The following is a 16,274-nucleotide window of genomic DNA, read 5'->3' as shown; positions in this document are numbered from 1 at the left end:
CTGGATAATAAGCTTTGATCAACATTTCTACCCCTCTAATTATGTGGAAAATTGAAAGGTGAGCTGGAATTTGAACTTAAAAATAAGAAAAAAAAAAAGGAGCTTTTGTCTCTTCTGTTTTTGGTCCCAAAAGCTAATCTTTGATTAAGAAAAAAAAATATAGGTCAAGGATTACATCCCAAGCACATCTACAAAGTAGTTTGACATGCTACCCTGTTGGCATCGCTGTACAATTCTAGCTACATATATACGAAAACATGCTTCAGATATTTCCCTTCTACGTACAACTCCAACATGCTATGCTCTGTTTACGTCATTGTTAGCTGTTTTGCTCTCAGCCCAGGTCAATCACAGAATTTAGGACAGAACTAATATGTGGAGTGACAACTACCCGTTTTCCAAGCTCTCCGATGACACAACAGTGTTTCTCTGTGGTGTTGACTGCTGCAACATCCTGAGCAAATATACAATCTGAACCAGGTGATACCTGCATATAATTACTTGACTTGTAACTTGAATAACCAAATACAACAAAAATGTCTAATACAAAGAAGACAAACTCAAACTTAAGCATGCATAACTTGCGGTGTGGTGGTACTTATTCAAGACAAGTGGGGGAAAAAATGCTAGCCAAATGGAAGCTTGAAAAAAATTCAATCATTACTGTATAATTTACAACATCTATTCACGGTTTGTCATAAAGTTGTTTAGTGCACACTTCCTTTTTCTTGGTTTGGATACACTGCACATTTCCATTTTCAGTTACCGGACTGCATTTTGTTTTTGAGTAAACTCTAACAGTATTGAAATCAATCAATCATGAAATGCATAACCTCCAAACGAACAAAGATGCCAAAATAGTAAAGGTTCAGCGGTATATAACACAAGATCAACTACAAATGTGATTCTTTTATTTATTCTCATGTTTCAAACTACTATCATTTTTTTTGCTTTCCATTTTTGTACTATGTCATTTTGAATATTTGATTGACTGAAATTTCATGAGAACATAAATTTGAAAACCTTTTGATGTAGATGTGTTGGAGATAAATGGCTATGCATACTGCCAACTTGTTTATTGTAAGTGCTAAGTATCAAATAATAGCTAATAACTTCTAATATGCTGCCCAGATAAAACCTATTTTGGAGAGTTTGAAAATGCCTTTGAGGAAAATATTAGTTCCTTGATGCAAACACAAGCATTGCCTTCTACTTACGATGAGAGTATGTGTAGACAACAGAGAGAATAGATTGTTAAGAAGGTTCTAGTCTGCTAATTTAGCTGGTAAGTCCTTCGGTGGTTGTACTAGGATTTGGAACCATGTGGTGCGGTCCCTAGGATTGAGTGGAGTGAGATGGAAAGTTAAGGGGTAGGGCTGTAGGAAAGAGTACTCAACTGATGGATTGAAACGAGAGAGAGAGAGAGAAAAGATGCTGCTAATTATGAATGTTACCATGATGTTTGCTGTACTCTAGAGGTGGTTTTATTTTTACTGGATGAGTTTGTGGACAATGAAGGATTAATGATTTCGCAGTTGTTAACTGAAAAGAATATATCCTTTTTTCTGAGATCTCAAGTGAGTAACAGACTCCAAGAAGTTTGGAATGGAGACAGGAGGAGGCAATCTAAATTTCTTTCATAAACAGAAAACTTCTGGCACAAGTAAAATTCAGAAAAGTACTGAAAGATACGATATGAATGCTTGTCCATGTGCTTGTGCTACGGATATGCATCTGATAACGAATGCATCTATAAATATTCTTCTGCATGTATTCCAGTATCAAGCAAGGTTGATGTATGACTTACATCATATAGTGTTTCTCCCAGCTTCAATTTGACTGCTCCACTCTTGTAAACCAACATCTTCCCCATAAATCCCCCGGGCAACTCTTCCAACTGGCAGCCTTTCTTTAAAGCACCAAACCTTTCTGATGATCCTAAATTCTCAGCTTTTTCTTTCCCCTTTGTGCTAGCCAATCGCTTAATTACAGGAAGATTAGCGGGAAGCTGAAAGAAAAACATCTTTCCTTTCTCACCTTCCTCCTGTCACCAATGATCATTTGTTGTAGATAACTTTGTCAAATATATCTAACTTAGGAGACTGGAATATTAATCTAATTACTAACCAGTAGCCCAAGATCTGAAGCAGGATTAATAGTTTTCTCATCATACTCCTTTCTAGCAGCCTCTACAAATTCTGCCTGATCAAGAAGTTCTACATGCAAAACAAGAAAACATGCTCAGCAAATAAAGTTCAAACGAGCAAAATGTAATAACCAAATAATACATGTAGTGTGTATACAAATTTTGCACCTCACAGGCAGTGATTTGTACACCAAGCACAGACTTCATTCATTTAAAGAATAATAGCATCTCAAATTTCAAGAGGCATCTCAGCCCTTCTATTATTACTACTATTATTTTTGCAAGATTAATCTTTAGAGTTAATCTTTTTGTCCTTGTACGTTGGGTTTCAAGCATCACCTAAAAGATCTAACATTATCACCAGGGAAATATGAAGGCGATTCTAAAGTTCATTTTGTTTGATGTGGCTAAAAATTTGACTCACTGATAAGAGTCCCAAAAGCATTCAAAGACAAGGAATAGTATCTCTTCCTACGGGAGAAGGTAATAGATATCCCTCTAATCTAGGAATCTTCATCTTATATTCAGAAAGCATACCAGGGTCACCAGAGTAAGGTCTCCTCAGAGGAAGGGTAATAGGATAGTAAGTGTGATGGTAATCCTGCAATGCGATCATGGAACTCAGCAGTATCAGAGGAATTGCACACAAATGTGCACTCGGTCTTAAACACACAAACAATGAGCAAACTTTTACCCATGGTTCACGGTATTCTCTCTTTATTTTTGGTGCTGATGCTTCAATGGCATCTGAAGAACATATATCTGTCCTATCTTCTTTGGAAGCTGAAGGGAAAGAACCAATGATTTGCCCATCATTATCATCAGGACTTCTCTGCCTTGAGTCAGTACTTTTACCAGAAGTCCCACCCCTTTGACTACCATATGCACTCAATAAATTTGATGAGGGGGCTCCAGGACCAAAAGAAATTTGCGCGGAAGCTGCAGGTTTGGAGTTTGAACATTAGCTGTTTGCATGATATAGCAGTACTAAAAGCAATGAAACTTCAGATTCCTTTGTTTAAACTGGAAATCTCCTTGTAACATTATAAATGATATGACATGATTCTGTTATGGCAAGTCTTATACACTAAAAACCTATGATATTTCTCAAACTTAAACTAAGTCCAGTCCATCCAAATAAGCACTCACCCCCAACTTTATGGACAATTTGCTATAAGTATCGTCTTAACAATTCTGAGGTCGCTTTTTGTATATGTTTTTGCCGCAATATTACCAAAATGAGGTAGCTTTTTGTACACATCCATTAAGTAATGAAATTTCATCGAATGCTTTTCAAAAAAAAAAAACCAAAAACAATTCTGATCTATCAAAAAAAGACTATATTTCTCTGACAATTATATCTCCTAAATCCTGATCCATAGTGTGGCTAATTAATCTAAAGGTGGAGCTGGTAGTCCTTCAGCATGTAAATGTATCTAAACCACAACAATAGATTGAGCATTTCCTACCACAAAGGTTTGGTTTTGATTAATCATACCTAGATTACATTGCCTTTTAAGTTAGCTTATCAAGGATCTTCCCTAAATGCATTCTGTAACCTCACAATCGTAGTCCTTTCACTCACCTTCCGGAGAAGTTTGTTATTCTGCTGCAAAGTATCCTAATCTATCTTCACAGATTTTGTGCTACTCGGTTCAAGTAGACAAGGGAAGATTTAAACTTTTGGAGGATAGACCTAGCCACCAATCAGGCACCTTGACTACCCAGCAGAAAATACCTAGAGAAACTATAGAACACTTCATATGTATATAAGAAGATGTGCGGGGTAATCGCTGGCAGAATTTATCGTATATATGCTCCACTATCATCAAACTGTAACTATGATTCTGAACTAATTCACACCAGGGTAGGATGACCAATAACATATCATGCAAAAGTTATGAAAGAAAAGCTAATGAGGGGATACATTTCTTTTCAACTTTAGGCCTTTGTCGCGTTTGATTCTCCTGCAGAATGCAACAACAAACAAAATGAGTTTTGGGTTCAGGAATATGTACAAGTTGGGTTCAAATAGAACACAGACTATCTGCTTCAAATAGAATGAAAGAGAATATCGAAAGGTATTAACTTTTATTATTAAAATGAAACAGGGAGATAATCAAATCGGGGAAGTTATAAACTGGCTACTATTTGACAAAGCAGGCACAAATGTGAATGAATAAAATGACAATCAAAGCTTGTAATGATATAAAAAATCAGGGGTATAAGCAAGCATGTTCAAGAATTAGCCCAATCAATGCCATTCAACACTCTAAGGCCAGCATGGTACTTCAACTTTCGGCAAACTCTTAATTTACCATCCAAACCTTCTCCTTTTTTGAGAAATTTGCGACCCAGATTATATATTGATTTTTAATCGATTTCTGACACCATAATAATATTGTTGATTTATTTCTCCCCTTACCCCTCCCCACTTGTCAAGGTAAATAAAGTACTATAGTAATTAATAAAATAAAAGGAAAAAGAAAAGAAAAGAAAAGAAAAGAAAAGAAAAGAAATTTATAAGCATGTTTGCTCCATGGATTAAACCAAGAGAAGGGACTATTTTTACGGTCAAAAGACATAAAATCAAAACCCAAACACCTTCTAGTGTCAAAAATATTAAAATCAATATATTCACGGGGAAATGGATCAAACAAGGCTGACATTAACAGAATTTAAAGGGAAACACAATCCAGAAAAATTAGTATTGATTGAAAGAGCTTCGCCTAAAAAGATTCGACACGGTACGGTTATAAAAATTTGTACGTACGTTGAAACGTCCAAGAAGATACTGCGCTTGAGCAGCTTCTCCATCTTCATCATTCACTTCGCTGCATTTTAACGATGAGGTTTATTTTTATTTGGTTAAAAAAAGCATTAATAATAATAAAAAAAAAAAAAAAAGAAATAGGAGTAGTGCAAAAAAGAAAAAAGGGAAAAAGTAGAAGCGGGAATAATACGATTTGGAAACAGTGGTTTTGAGCCTTCTTGAAGATTGAGGAGCTTTAGGAGCAAACCGAACCTGCAGAAAGATAAGATCTGTATTAGGACTCACATCTGGATCTCGAAATTTGACTGAATCAAAAATCGTGGAACAAAATTGAAACAACTGAGAAATGAATTTTAGTATTATTACCTTTCGGCGGCCAGAAGAAGGCCCGTCCTGATCCATGGTGGTTGCAGTTTCAGGTTGATGAAGAAGGTAACCAAAAATTTTTTGAGAAAAATGAAAAGTCCAGGTTTCGAAACTCAGACCCCTGGCTCAAATGTCGGCGATCTTACCAGTCAGAATATAGTCAATTTTAGGTTAAAGCCTGCAATTTTATTACTATAATCTTTTACTGTTTTCATTATTTCTTTCTGTTTAAAACGATTCTCCTCTCGACTTGTTCCCACATCTTTAAACTTGGGCGAGTGCAATTGGCATAGATAACGAAATTGATTTAGTTTTGGATGTTAGTTGAGATGTATTTTTTCGCTTCATTAAATAATTTATTAGGAATATGATTGTATTAAGTATTAAGGGCAGACAGTAGAAGAATTGCTAACATCAAATCAAATAGAGAATAAAGAAATTTTCTTTTAATCTTAAACTTTCCAATATTTTGTGTGATAATTTCAAAGTCTAGAAAAAAAATATAGACAAATATACATCCAATGCCTGAGTGAAGTAATATATAATTTTATTGTTTAAATAAATATTAAAATAAAATAAAAAGTTATAATTATCTGAAAATATAAAAAATGGAAAAATAATTGAATATACAGTTTTTAAAATAAAGAAAAAGTGGACAATATTGTGAATTTGAAAAAAAAAAAAAACAAGTGGATCCAAATTCAATCTGCAAAGAAAGTAAGAAACTAATATACCATTACTACTCATCAATTATGTTTCATTACAAGTATATGACAAAAATTCATTACTTGAATGAATTAACATCACTTTACTTAGGTGCCATGTGACGTACAATGCCAAAATGTCTTAAGCAACGATTGGATTAATTGTAAAATAAATTGTTACTAGTATTTTAATATATGCAAGTCCAATTGTTAATCTTTTGAGACAAATCCAGTTGTTACTACTCCCTATATGCCACATGAGATACAAATGCAACGTTATCCAACGTTTTTTCAGTAAGCTACAAAGATGTAATATTGTAATTTTCTTTTTATATTTAAAAAAAGAGATTTAAAAAAAAAATTAGTCGAATATTCGAATACTACAATACTGTAATTTTTTTTTAATTTAGTTATGATATAGTATTCTTTTTTAAAAAATCTAATCAATTAATATTGAAAATATACATTTAATCTCGAAATTATATATGTAGTTAGCTATATATAATTTTTGATTATTTAATGATGTGACAAATTTTATTCTCAATTTACCTTCTTGTTTACTTAATTTTATTGTTCTCTTCTCCAATAACGCTCGAAAATGCTATACCACAACATTCAAAGTCATCCAACACCCTATAAAGTAAAACTCAAGAAAATTTGCCAAATGGGAACAGGTTTTCTCACGAATGCCCAAAAACCCTAATATCCCTTGGCCTTGTACGTATTTGAAGAACCCTATCTGCCCACAACTCACCTAAATTCTCTTTTCCCAAGGATTCAGGAACAATGATTGGATTCAAGAAGTACCCTCAAATTTCTCACTCATCATACTTCCTCACTGTCCTCTTTTTGAATAGCAAAATTTAATGAAACGCAATCTCTGTAGATCTCTGAGAAGAAATAAATGCTTGTAATCAGAAACGAAATCACAAATTTGACCCAAACAAGAAAAACCATGACAAAAATCGAAGCTCCTCGACACAAGATTTGGAAAGAATTGAAAAAGACCACGACGAGAGACGCAGATTCCAGACCGTAAGTCACTGATCTTCTTCCTATATTTCAATATTTTTGTCACCAATTTCAAAATACATTTCCAATCTCTCCTGACTTTGATAAACCCCTTTTAAAAGTTCCCCTTTCAATCTCTCTTCTTTCTTTGCCTTTTAAAATTTATCCAATTTTTCTTTGAAATCTTTAAGCAAAGATAGAAACTTCCATAGAGATCCCAAAGACGAAAAAGAAAGACCCAAAACAATTCTAGTTCTGGAGAAAAACAGAGGAAGGCAGAAATAGATGAAAGAAACAATAACAACAACAAATTAGACCATGCAAACATTATAATCTTTTTTTAAAATCTATCAACGAAATCTGAAATTCTGAAACAGAGTATCCACAAGTGAATTATAGTCCAAACTTACGAAGTATAGGTAATTTACCCATTTTTTAAAAGTTAACGTTCGGGTTAAGAAGCACAAGGCACTGAAGAGAAAAACTCTGCATAGTTTAATAAGATGAGAAAAGCGACTAGAGTTGAATAACGAGGAAAGCAACCAGATGGTACATATAACGAACGCACACAATGGCATCTCGCTGGAATCACATGTTCTGCACATACTGGCCTGCAAAATTTACGTTGTTAGCCAAGCTTATCAGGATATTACCACATTTAGGAATGCCCCAATAGTAGAGTTTAACGACTGGAATAAACAAATGACAAATGTTTTCATACTCTGTCGGGAAAACAAATGAAAAGGTTCGTGCTAAAAATAGATGGATTTGACCTAATAAAATTAGTGAATAAAATGTCACATACAAGACATAACTTTGACCGTTACTATGATCAAATAAAAACCACCTACGCAGCAAAAGATTGTTCTGAGCTAAAAAATCGTCAAACCCCACAAACCCACTCCCTAACACCCCACACTGTCCCAATGGTAAAATCCTTTCTCTCATTCCTTTACTCACAAAAGAAACCAAGGCCATTCTATCTAGGAGGCTAGCTGCCGATGCACCAAAAATCTTTGATTGGAGTCCAGAAAAGCTTGTGACAGCAACACATACCTTGCAAAACTCCTTAATATCACAAAAGATGAGTACCCTGACCAACTTATACAAAATAAGGTCAGATAAGGTTGAAAAAGAAAATTACAAGAAAATACAAATCCACTCCCTGAATCAGTCTGCCTTAGCTTTAACCTACCAGCTATTCCTTGGATTACAGAACAAGAAATCTAGGACAAGAGAAAGCCATGGTTGGTTGATTTCAGCATTAAATAAAGACTTAGCAATATGCATATTAATATTTGTTTACAAGTAACACCTTGCCAAGCGTAAAACAAACAAGCAAAATAAGTAAACCAAATAAGTGGTCAATCAGTTGAAGCATAGAATATAAGACACCAACATTGGATGTTCTTAAATTCACAAAAAAAACCTGGAAATGTAAACTACCTGCTCAATAATTTTTAAAATCCAACAATGAAGTTTAAAATAACTTGATCGGACAATAATTTCATCTTTTCATAAACACTCCATACCAAAATTCATCCTTAAAAACCACAAATAACACACGTGCACAGAGAGAGAAAGAGAGAGAGAGAGAGAGAGCAAGATCTACAAAGCATCAGCAACAAAATTTAAACGTTTAAAAGCCGGGGAAGGAGCTGTGCGACACTCTGCCCCAGTAAAATAAAATTGCAGCAAGCACATATAACCAAATCTATGTAGCACAATACTTGACATGGTTTGATATATGAACAATAGTTGGCATGGAAATTATAAACAGTTCAAAAAGGGTTAAAAGTAAAAGTTGCATAAGAGAAAAAAAAGGAATTTGGAATTCTGCCATCTAATAGTCTAAACAAATGATCTCTGAAATACCATAAAACACACTTGTACCGTTTATGGTCCTACTGACTCAAAACAACCTCGACAAACAAGTGGTTATAAATAAAAAAAATGGTTTCTAGCATCAAAGGTTACCTATATGAAGTATCAAACTCAGTTATACAGATTCCATACATCAATTTGCACAACAAGGCCCCAGTAGCTATTGAGAGAATACAATTTCTAACTTAAGCAGGCAAGTAGAACAACCAAAACCCATTAAAGAAGTATTACTAGCTCCAATGATTGCTCGTTTTCAAACCAGCTCAGTTGTGCCTAATTAATGAATGCCCACCATAATCAATACATACTCTTTTTCTCATGGACTACTTCTCTCTAAAATTACAGCTATCCTATCAACTTTAATTTGAACCACAAAAAACCTAGATTGATGAGATCAAACACCTCACATTTGTTTCTTGTAATTACGGCAATCACAGGAGCTATTTTCTCAATTCAAGACCCAGAAAAACAATATCGAAAACCCAGTGGCTACCATGACAAGTATGGTTTCTTTCACCTGCAAAATCTGAACTTAGAAGATACATCAGTGTAACATTGAGACAAGGGGAAGCACAGAAAACATTCAAACAGATATATATAACTGAGAGAGAATCCACATACCCCAGCTGCCTTCATATACAAGGAATTACCCTTCAACAAAGGGAAATGAGAAACAAATGCCAGGGGAGCTTCTAGGCGAGGCAACTTGGCAAATTTATATCCTTACAAATAGAAGGGCATTATAACCAGAAAATAGCTTAGGAGGCTAGGCCAATGAACAAAGCCATTAAACAATCCCCCAGAGAAATAAAATGTAATAACAAAATTGTCAGCAACCAGTTGTTGAACAAAGTTTGACAAATGAACCATAGTAAAACATTAGCAATCAGACATAAAATAGAGGCCAATAAGAATTCATAGAAAATAAAACCAAGTCCTACAGGTGCACTGAATATTTAATATTAATAAAATTTGAACGGCTTTTCTGGAATGCAACTTCATGAACTGAACTTTTATCCAAATCTCTGCAAATTTCATAACAGTACAGCAAGGTTAAAGATGTGAGTCCCAAACTTCCAACAAAGTCATGGCAAGAGGTAAGAAATCAGGTTCACAAGAGCTCCAAGAAACATCAGTCCTGTAAAATTATACAATAATAACAAGGGAGAGGGTTAAGATATGTAAACATAAAATAACAACAAACTACAGGAAGATAAAGTCTCTGGCATTCATATGAGAAACCCAAAGACAGAAGGCATCTCATAGGAAAATATTTGGATACGGTGAGATCCAAGCATCGTCAAATCCATCACTGCACTATAATGTTAAATTATAATCTTAAAATCAAGAAAAAGATGGTCACACATTTGTGGAATTATATTGCATTTTCAATGGCAAAATTAAGCATGATAAAACAGAAAAAATAAACACTAGAAACCCTGTCATACTTAGTATGAAGTCCAACAATTGTAAGTCATTAGAAGAGGACAGGCTTGAACACTTCTTTCCTTTCCAAATATAGCAAAAATCACATAAGATGACCAAGATAAAATGGTAAAGATCGTAAAAAGTAAAGTTAAATGAAAAAAGATATGAAGTTAAAAAATAGTCCAGTTGAAAACTCTTATCATTAACCCTGATCATGTAACGAAACAATCCTTCTTTTAGACCAGTTTCTTCTTTAGTACAAACAACATAAAACAAAGAAAAGTACTCTTAATTATAACTTGAACTTCTACCTTTTTCAAGCTCTTGATCATATGTACGATATATGTGCATTCCTATTCCTTTCACATAAAGAACACGAAAAAATTGGGGGGCTCTTAACTTTAAAAATAACCAAAATATCACAACATGCAGCAACTCAAAAAAAATTGTTGCATGTACAATTAATCAATAGGGTTATACGATCATGACCAGAACCATATGTAGCACATAAGGATCTTCAGATGGTTAAGTGGTGGTTTATCAAAAATGAAACCCAAAATTACAAAACAACACATGGCTATAGAAGAAGCAAACAGGTTTAACACATTACCTCCCAGCATATAACTATCAATGGAGTATATCCGCATCACTTCATCTCTGCCATGAACTTCTCATACTCAGCATCTGTACCATAGGTTGTTTTCTCTGCAGAGGAGACTGTGGGAGGCAAAGGAGGATTTGGTGCCCAAGGCACATTGCCAATGCTGTGAGCATGGTCCGTCGAAGATGTAGGTGCTGGAGGAGGAGGAGGGGGAGGAACTGCATTGTAATAAGAAGAGTAACCTAACGAAGATGTTGGATATGCAGATTGTGAATTTGGAGGAATTGCAGTCATTGGGTTCCCATAGATATTTGTAGGAACAGCAGGAGCAGACGTGCTGTTTTCAGATTGCACTCCAGGTGGGAAACTTTGTGGTGTTTCACTAGACGTCACAGGTGGAGGTGGAACACCAGGGGGAACTGTCTGCATTTGTGCGGAATATTGCAAGCCATAAGGAGGCATAGGCTGACCTGGAACAGGTGGATACATGGTTGATCCAGGAGGAGGAGGAGGAGGGGGGGCATAAGGAGCATAAGGCGGAGGAACTGGTGGTCCCCATGGAACTGGATTTCCCGCATAACTAGCAGGTGCAGCATTTGGAAGGGGACCTCCAGTTGTAAATTGCTGTGATGGATAGGCACCAACTGGCTGACTTGAAACGGGATAAGTGGGCATTGTTGATGCTGGAGGACCAGGAGGCACGGTAGGTTGTGGCGGCTTGCCAGCAACTCTCACAGCAATGGTTCTTCCCTCTAGACGATAACCATTCATTCCCTTAATAGCATTGTTCGCCATGTCAACATTGGCATACTTTACAAAACCATACCCTTTACTCAGTCCAGTAACCCGGTCCTTAATTACCTTTGCCATCACAATATCACCATAAGATGAAAACAAACTGATCAAACCATCATCATCAAGATTGGGAGGCAAGTATCCTATATACAAATTAGTATCATCGTATTCCTTGGGGGGCTTAACAGCATTGGACCCTAAGCCAGGGTGTGCACTTCCCGCACTTCCACTGTTGCTAGCCCATGGAGGATTACTTCCAGAACTGGCGGATGTAGTGTTTTGCTTGGTTGCTGAATCAGGAACAGTACCTCCTAGCTCAGCCAAGAAATTCTGATATTCATCATCCATTTTCTTCCCTGTTGTTCCCTTCATTGGACAATCAATTGTTGGATGCCCACCATCACCACAAATCTTACACAAAACATCACTCTTAAAAGTTGAAGTACGTGAAGGACATGCATACTGACGGTGCCCCGGCTCACCACACAACCTACAATACTCTTCATCTCTTATCGTTCCATTCAAGGCAGCAAGTTCCCTCAACTGTTGCCTCTTATGCTCATTCAATACTTCATCAACAGGCTGCAAGAGCTTTTCCACCATTGCTGCAGCAGCATCAAGTGATTCTTGTGTGTCAGCCTCAACCAAAACATGCAAGTCCTCATTCTCTGAAGGATCAGGCTTCAAATCCCTTTTCTGCTGCAACCTACCTTCCTTCACTGAACCTTTACCTCTAATTACAATCTTTGCACCTGTATCCTTCTCCATCCTCTTCTGGGTATTCCCTCTTGGCCCAATAATCAACCCAATAAAATTGTAACCCGGGTATTCTTTCATCGGTATATAAAGCTTCTTCTGAAGCTTGGGTGGCCTATAGTCCGCTGGCGGCTTGAAAGCTGGATTCTTCTTAAGAATCTGAGATATAATTTCTTGTCGCTCTTTGGTCAATCTCTCTCTTGCCCTATATTCCCTGGTATTAATCCTGATTCCCATATTATCATATATAGGCTCAGGCGAAGGAGACCTAGCTCCCTCAGGTCTATCATCCAAAGGCAATCCAGATTGCAACATTCTACTAATCTCAAGCAACCTACTATTCAAAGCTTGAATCTCAGGGTCAAATTGGATACCTCCAGTAAAATCTTTCATGAAATCAGGAAGCTGAATCACCGGTTTAGGCTCATCATCTGCCCACCGGGACTTTCTCTTCTTGGTTCCACTACCCGTCTCTTCATTTCCGCTCTGGTTGTTGTTCGAATCGGACGGCGGGTCCCACCGGCTCCTCCTTCTCCTTCTGCTGGTGGTTTCCTCTTCTCCGCCAGAATAATCCTTGTCGGTGGTGCCGCTGTGAGTGTTAGTTAACCCATTTTCCGACAGTAGAGGCTTCTGCATCTCAGGTTTCCATGAAGAATTGTTGTTAACAGTATTGGAATCGGCATCCTGATTAACCTGGACTCTGCTGTTGTTGTTGTTGTAGCCATGGTTGGGGGCGGATCCTAAGGTTTGGGAAGGATCGGAATCCACGATTTGTGACGGCGGTGGTGGAGGCGGGTAATCGGACGCTAGGGTTTGGGGAGGCGGAGGAGGGTTTTGGTTGTAAAAATTTTGGTTTTGTGCAGAAAAAGATTGGGGATCGTTAAGGTTTGTTTGGACAGAATCCATTGAAGCCAAACAGAGAGCTCAGAGAGCTAGGGTTTGAGTTCGAGAGAGAAGAGCGGGAGAGAGAGCTCTGGAATGTTTTCGTGAGAATAGAAATCTGAGTTGGAGCTGATGCAATTATGCTGCGGAAATTAGGCAGTGCGCTCGGCGTCTCTTATGTTGGATTCGGATCTGGAATATGGATTTTGACCTGTCGGGTAAGTGGTTGGTAGTTTTTATAATGGATTCTAGCAATATCAACCTAATTTGATTGGTGCGGCCCGGCCTTGCTTGGACCATTGCTTTGGGCCCAATTTATCAGACAAGTTGGGCTACTTCTTCATTCTTTCCTTTCTACATGTAAAAGTCCAATCAATTGTTTACACTACACTAGGATCATAATCCTGGACCATTATATAATAATTCATAATCACTATATAAAATAATAATTCACTATATAATAATTCATTATCATCAAAGTTTAAAAACTTCATTATCACTATATAAAATAATAATCCATTGTCTATTAATTCATAAAACGAGAAAGAAACATAATATTTAAAAACTCATAAATTATTTAAAAATTTTAAATAAATTATTAATATTTTATTATATGTAATTAAATTTTTATATTATTATTTTGAATTAAATAAGTTCTTATAATTAATAATTAATTAATTATTCTTAATTAAAATATCATTTGCCTTATGTCGTGACATTGACGAAAGATGTTGAAGTATTATAATAAAGAATGATATAAAATATTGATGTGATATAATAATATAACTATTTAATATTCTTAACCTTAATGTTAATACCATATTGACATAAAATGATAAATATTTTAATCAATAACAATCAGTCAACGATTAATTATAAGTATTTATTTGATTCAAATAAAAATATAAAAATTTGATTGAATGTAATAAAATGATGAAAATTTATTTAAATTTTTATAAATAATTTAATAATTTTTTAAAGTATTATATAAAAAATAATTACAAAAAGATTACTTTTGTAAAATTAGCCAAAAATCCAAGTGCGAATGCTCAAAACTCATTTCAATTATTTCTAATTTTATTACAAAGCTAATTATCCTTATGAGAAGGCATCTGTAACAGATCCAAATCATCAAAATCCGCAAGGAACAGGACCAAAATTAACGTCTCACTGCCATATTATTAGCAACTTTTTTTTCTCCCAAGAACCCCAAAGGTTAGCTATTCTCAAGTCTAAGTGGATCTTTGGGGATTTCCCACAACAAGAGGCCCATGTATCCCACGCTTTGCAGGCCCATCTCGCATACTGCACCCATCAAGAATAGCCGTCAACTGGAAAGGCGGAGCATCACCGGCCAGCCACTGATCAACATAGAACACAGTCTGGCTGCAAGCCTTGTGAGGCCCCGTCGAGGTGACCTCCACATAGTCACAGTACCAGCCGTGGTGCGACCCTGAGCCGTCCGAGGTCAAGTTGAGGCGGCAGATGGGCGAGCCGATGCAGCGGCCGCGCCCGCTGAAGATGTCAAGGTTGCCACGCTCGTAGTAGTCGTGGGAGGGTGTCATTAAGCCCCATGACTTGAGATCCGAGACCCGAACTGAGCGGCCCAGTGAGTCACCTAGAGTTACGCTGATCTTTGAGTCGGTCCCGGCTTTGATGACCGAACCCGTCTTCACGTAGAGAGTGTAGACGCAATCATTCTGCATCGAGAAACAAAGACGTACGTTATGATCACGAGATGTTCGCACGCATCATTAGATTTTTCATGATCAATCTGGACAAAGCGAAACGAGATTGTAATCCCATTAAAAAAATGCAACTGGAGACCATTAAAAAAGGAACCTGGACAAGAACAGAATGTGGACAGAAGCAATCGAAGATCTAATCAAACATTGCAGTAGATCACATATATTGGAAAGAAATAGATCCATTTTAAGTACACTCACGCTGGAGTCTCCGGCAGCTATTGACAAAAGTAGAACAAGCAAGATTAAAGAGAGCCAATGGTCTTTCATTTCTTTCTCTGTTGGAGTGGCTGAACCGCAGCAAAGCTCAGAATGCGGTTAAGTATGGAAGCAGGCCGGTCTTTATAGAAGGGAGTAGGAGAAATTTAATAAAGTATACCATTTTCTTTTCGGGTTAGCTGGTGTGACCAAATTAAAACCACCGATATTCCGGAAAGGAATTACAGTAAAGTTAAAGAAATATACTTTTAGGACATATTCCTTTGAAATTAAATAAAAGTATATAATATATTTTCACATGGATGTCGGAGATCTGTGGATTATGGGTTGGTGGGTTTTGAATTTTGATCATAATTAAGGGGGTAATGAAGGTGAGGACAAAATGATTAAAGAAATTCCAGGGAGGCATGATGAGAAATGTGCAATCCTCATCGTCATTGTAAAAGCCACATCATATGGTGCATGCCCCCACCTGTTAAAAGGTTGTATATGCTACCATCAACTTTAGACGTTTCGCTTATTGATCTGGATTTCGTATGTCAATATATCCATGATAGACTACAAATATGTGCACTAAAAACTATTTTTTTTTAAAGTTGTGCACTAAAAACTATTAACATTAATACATTGTAAAGATATCTTTAATAACAATATTAGTTAAAAAGGTTTTAGTTTTTTTTTTGAATTGAAGAAATTTTATTTTTTAAATAGAGAATAAAATATTAATTAATAAGTAAAATGTTTAAGTGTAAAAAAGTTTTAGTTTTTAAAAGCATTAAGACTTCTGTTGGTAATCTTTTTTGTATATACTTTATAAGAACTGAAAATGCAAGCAGTAGCAAAAGCCAGATGAATCCTAGTTTTATTTGGGCCAAAATCAGGCCCAACAACATTTGCGATGCACTGATAATTGGGTCGGGCCAGCAATATTTCCTAACTTGTATAATTGTTGCTCTAAAGTAAA

At 36.1% G+C, this 16,274-nt stretch overlaps 3 protein-coding genes across 7 annotated transcripts; all 3 read right to left on the bottom strand.

Moving 5' to 3' along the window:
* Positions 84–5,424, bottom strand: LOC18605330 (DNA-directed RNA polymerase III subunit rpc4). 5 transcript variants are annotated; one of them, XM_018118144.1, is made up of 9 exons: positions 5,286–5,418; positions 5,110–5,171; positions 4,920–4,980; positions 4,074–4,113; positions 2,841–3,085; positions 2,684–2,747; positions 2,128–2,216; positions 1,808–2,041; positions 84–487 (listed from the first exon to the last, which is right to left on the bottom strand). In XM_018118144.1, the coding sequence occupies exons 1-9, from the start codon at positions 5,319–5,321 to the stop codon at positions 335–337; spliced, it is 984 nt and encodes a 327-aa protein (XP_017973633.1). In that variant the 5' UTR covers positions 5,322–5,418; the 3' UTR covers positions 84–334. The 5 variants fall into 5 exon arrangements, with proteins under 5 accessions (XP_017973633.1, XP_007038340.2, XP_017973632.1 ...); XM_007038278.2 differs by having other exon boundaries at positions 1,808–2,044; positions 5,286–5,416; XM_018118143.1 differs by having other exon boundaries at positions 84–471; positions 1,808–2,044; positions 2,684–3,085; positions 5,286–5,424.
* On the bottom strand, positions 7,768–13,536 carry LOC18605329 (branchpoint-bridging protein). The gene is made up of 2 exons (XM_018117872.1): positions 10,923–13,536; positions 7,768–10,022 (listed from the first exon to the last, which is right to left on the bottom strand). The coding sequence occupies exon 1, from the start codon at positions 13,368–13,370 to the stop codon at positions 10,959–10,961; it is 2,412 nt and encodes an 803-aa protein (XP_017973361.1). The 5' UTR covers positions 13,371–13,536; the 3' UTR covers positions 7,768–10,022; positions 10,923–10,958.
* LOC18605328 lies at positions 14,393–15,467 on the bottom strand. Its single transcript, XM_007038275.2, has 2 exons — positions 15,293–15,467; positions 14,393–15,046 (listed from the first exon to the last, which is right to left on the bottom strand). The coding sequence occupies exons 1-2, from the start codon at positions 15,359–15,361 to the stop codon at positions 14,579–14,581; spliced, it is 537 nt and encodes a 178-aa protein (XP_007038337.2). The 5' UTR covers positions 15,362–15,467; the 3' UTR covers positions 14,393–14,578.

This window comes from Theobroma cacao, chromosome 3 (assembly GCF_000208745.1).
Source record: "Theobroma cacao cultivar B97-61/B2 chromosome 3, Criollo_cocoa_genome_V2, whole genome shotgun sequence".
NCBI classification, from domain to species: Eukaryota; Viridiplantae; Streptophyta; class Magnoliopsida; order Malvales; family Malvaceae; genus Theobroma; species Theobroma cacao.
The sequence above is the reverse complement of the archived record's forward strand: the minus strand, read 5'-3'. Positions and strand labels throughout refer to the sequence as shown.

Bases quoted from the DNA above. Each gene is read 5' to 3' on its own strand.
- LOC18605330 (XM_007038277.2), bottom strand. From the start codon at position 5,321: ATGGATCAGGACGGGCCTTCTTCTGGCCGCCGAAAG. The intron at 3,086-4,073 runs GTATCCCCTCAT...CCAAACCTGCAG, and splicing joins GCCTAAAGTTGAAAAGAAAT to CTTCCGCGCAAATTTCTTTT. The intron at 2,045-2,127 runs GTTAGTAATTAG...CATTGGTGACAG, and splicing joins CTTCAGATCTTGGGCTACTG to GAGGAAGGTGAGAAAGGAAA.
- LOC18605329 (XM_018117872.1), bottom strand. From the start codon at position 13,370: ATGGATTCTGTCCAAACAAACCTTAACGATCCCCAATCTTTTTCTGCA.
- LOC18605328 (XM_007038275.2), bottom strand. From the start codon at position 15,361: ATGAAAGACCATTGGCTCTCTTTAATCTTGCTTGTTCTACTTTTGTCA. The intron at 15,047-15,292 runs GTGAGTGTACTT...TTCTCGATGCAG, and splicing joins TAGCTGCCGGAGACTCCAGC to AATGATTGCGTCTACACTCT.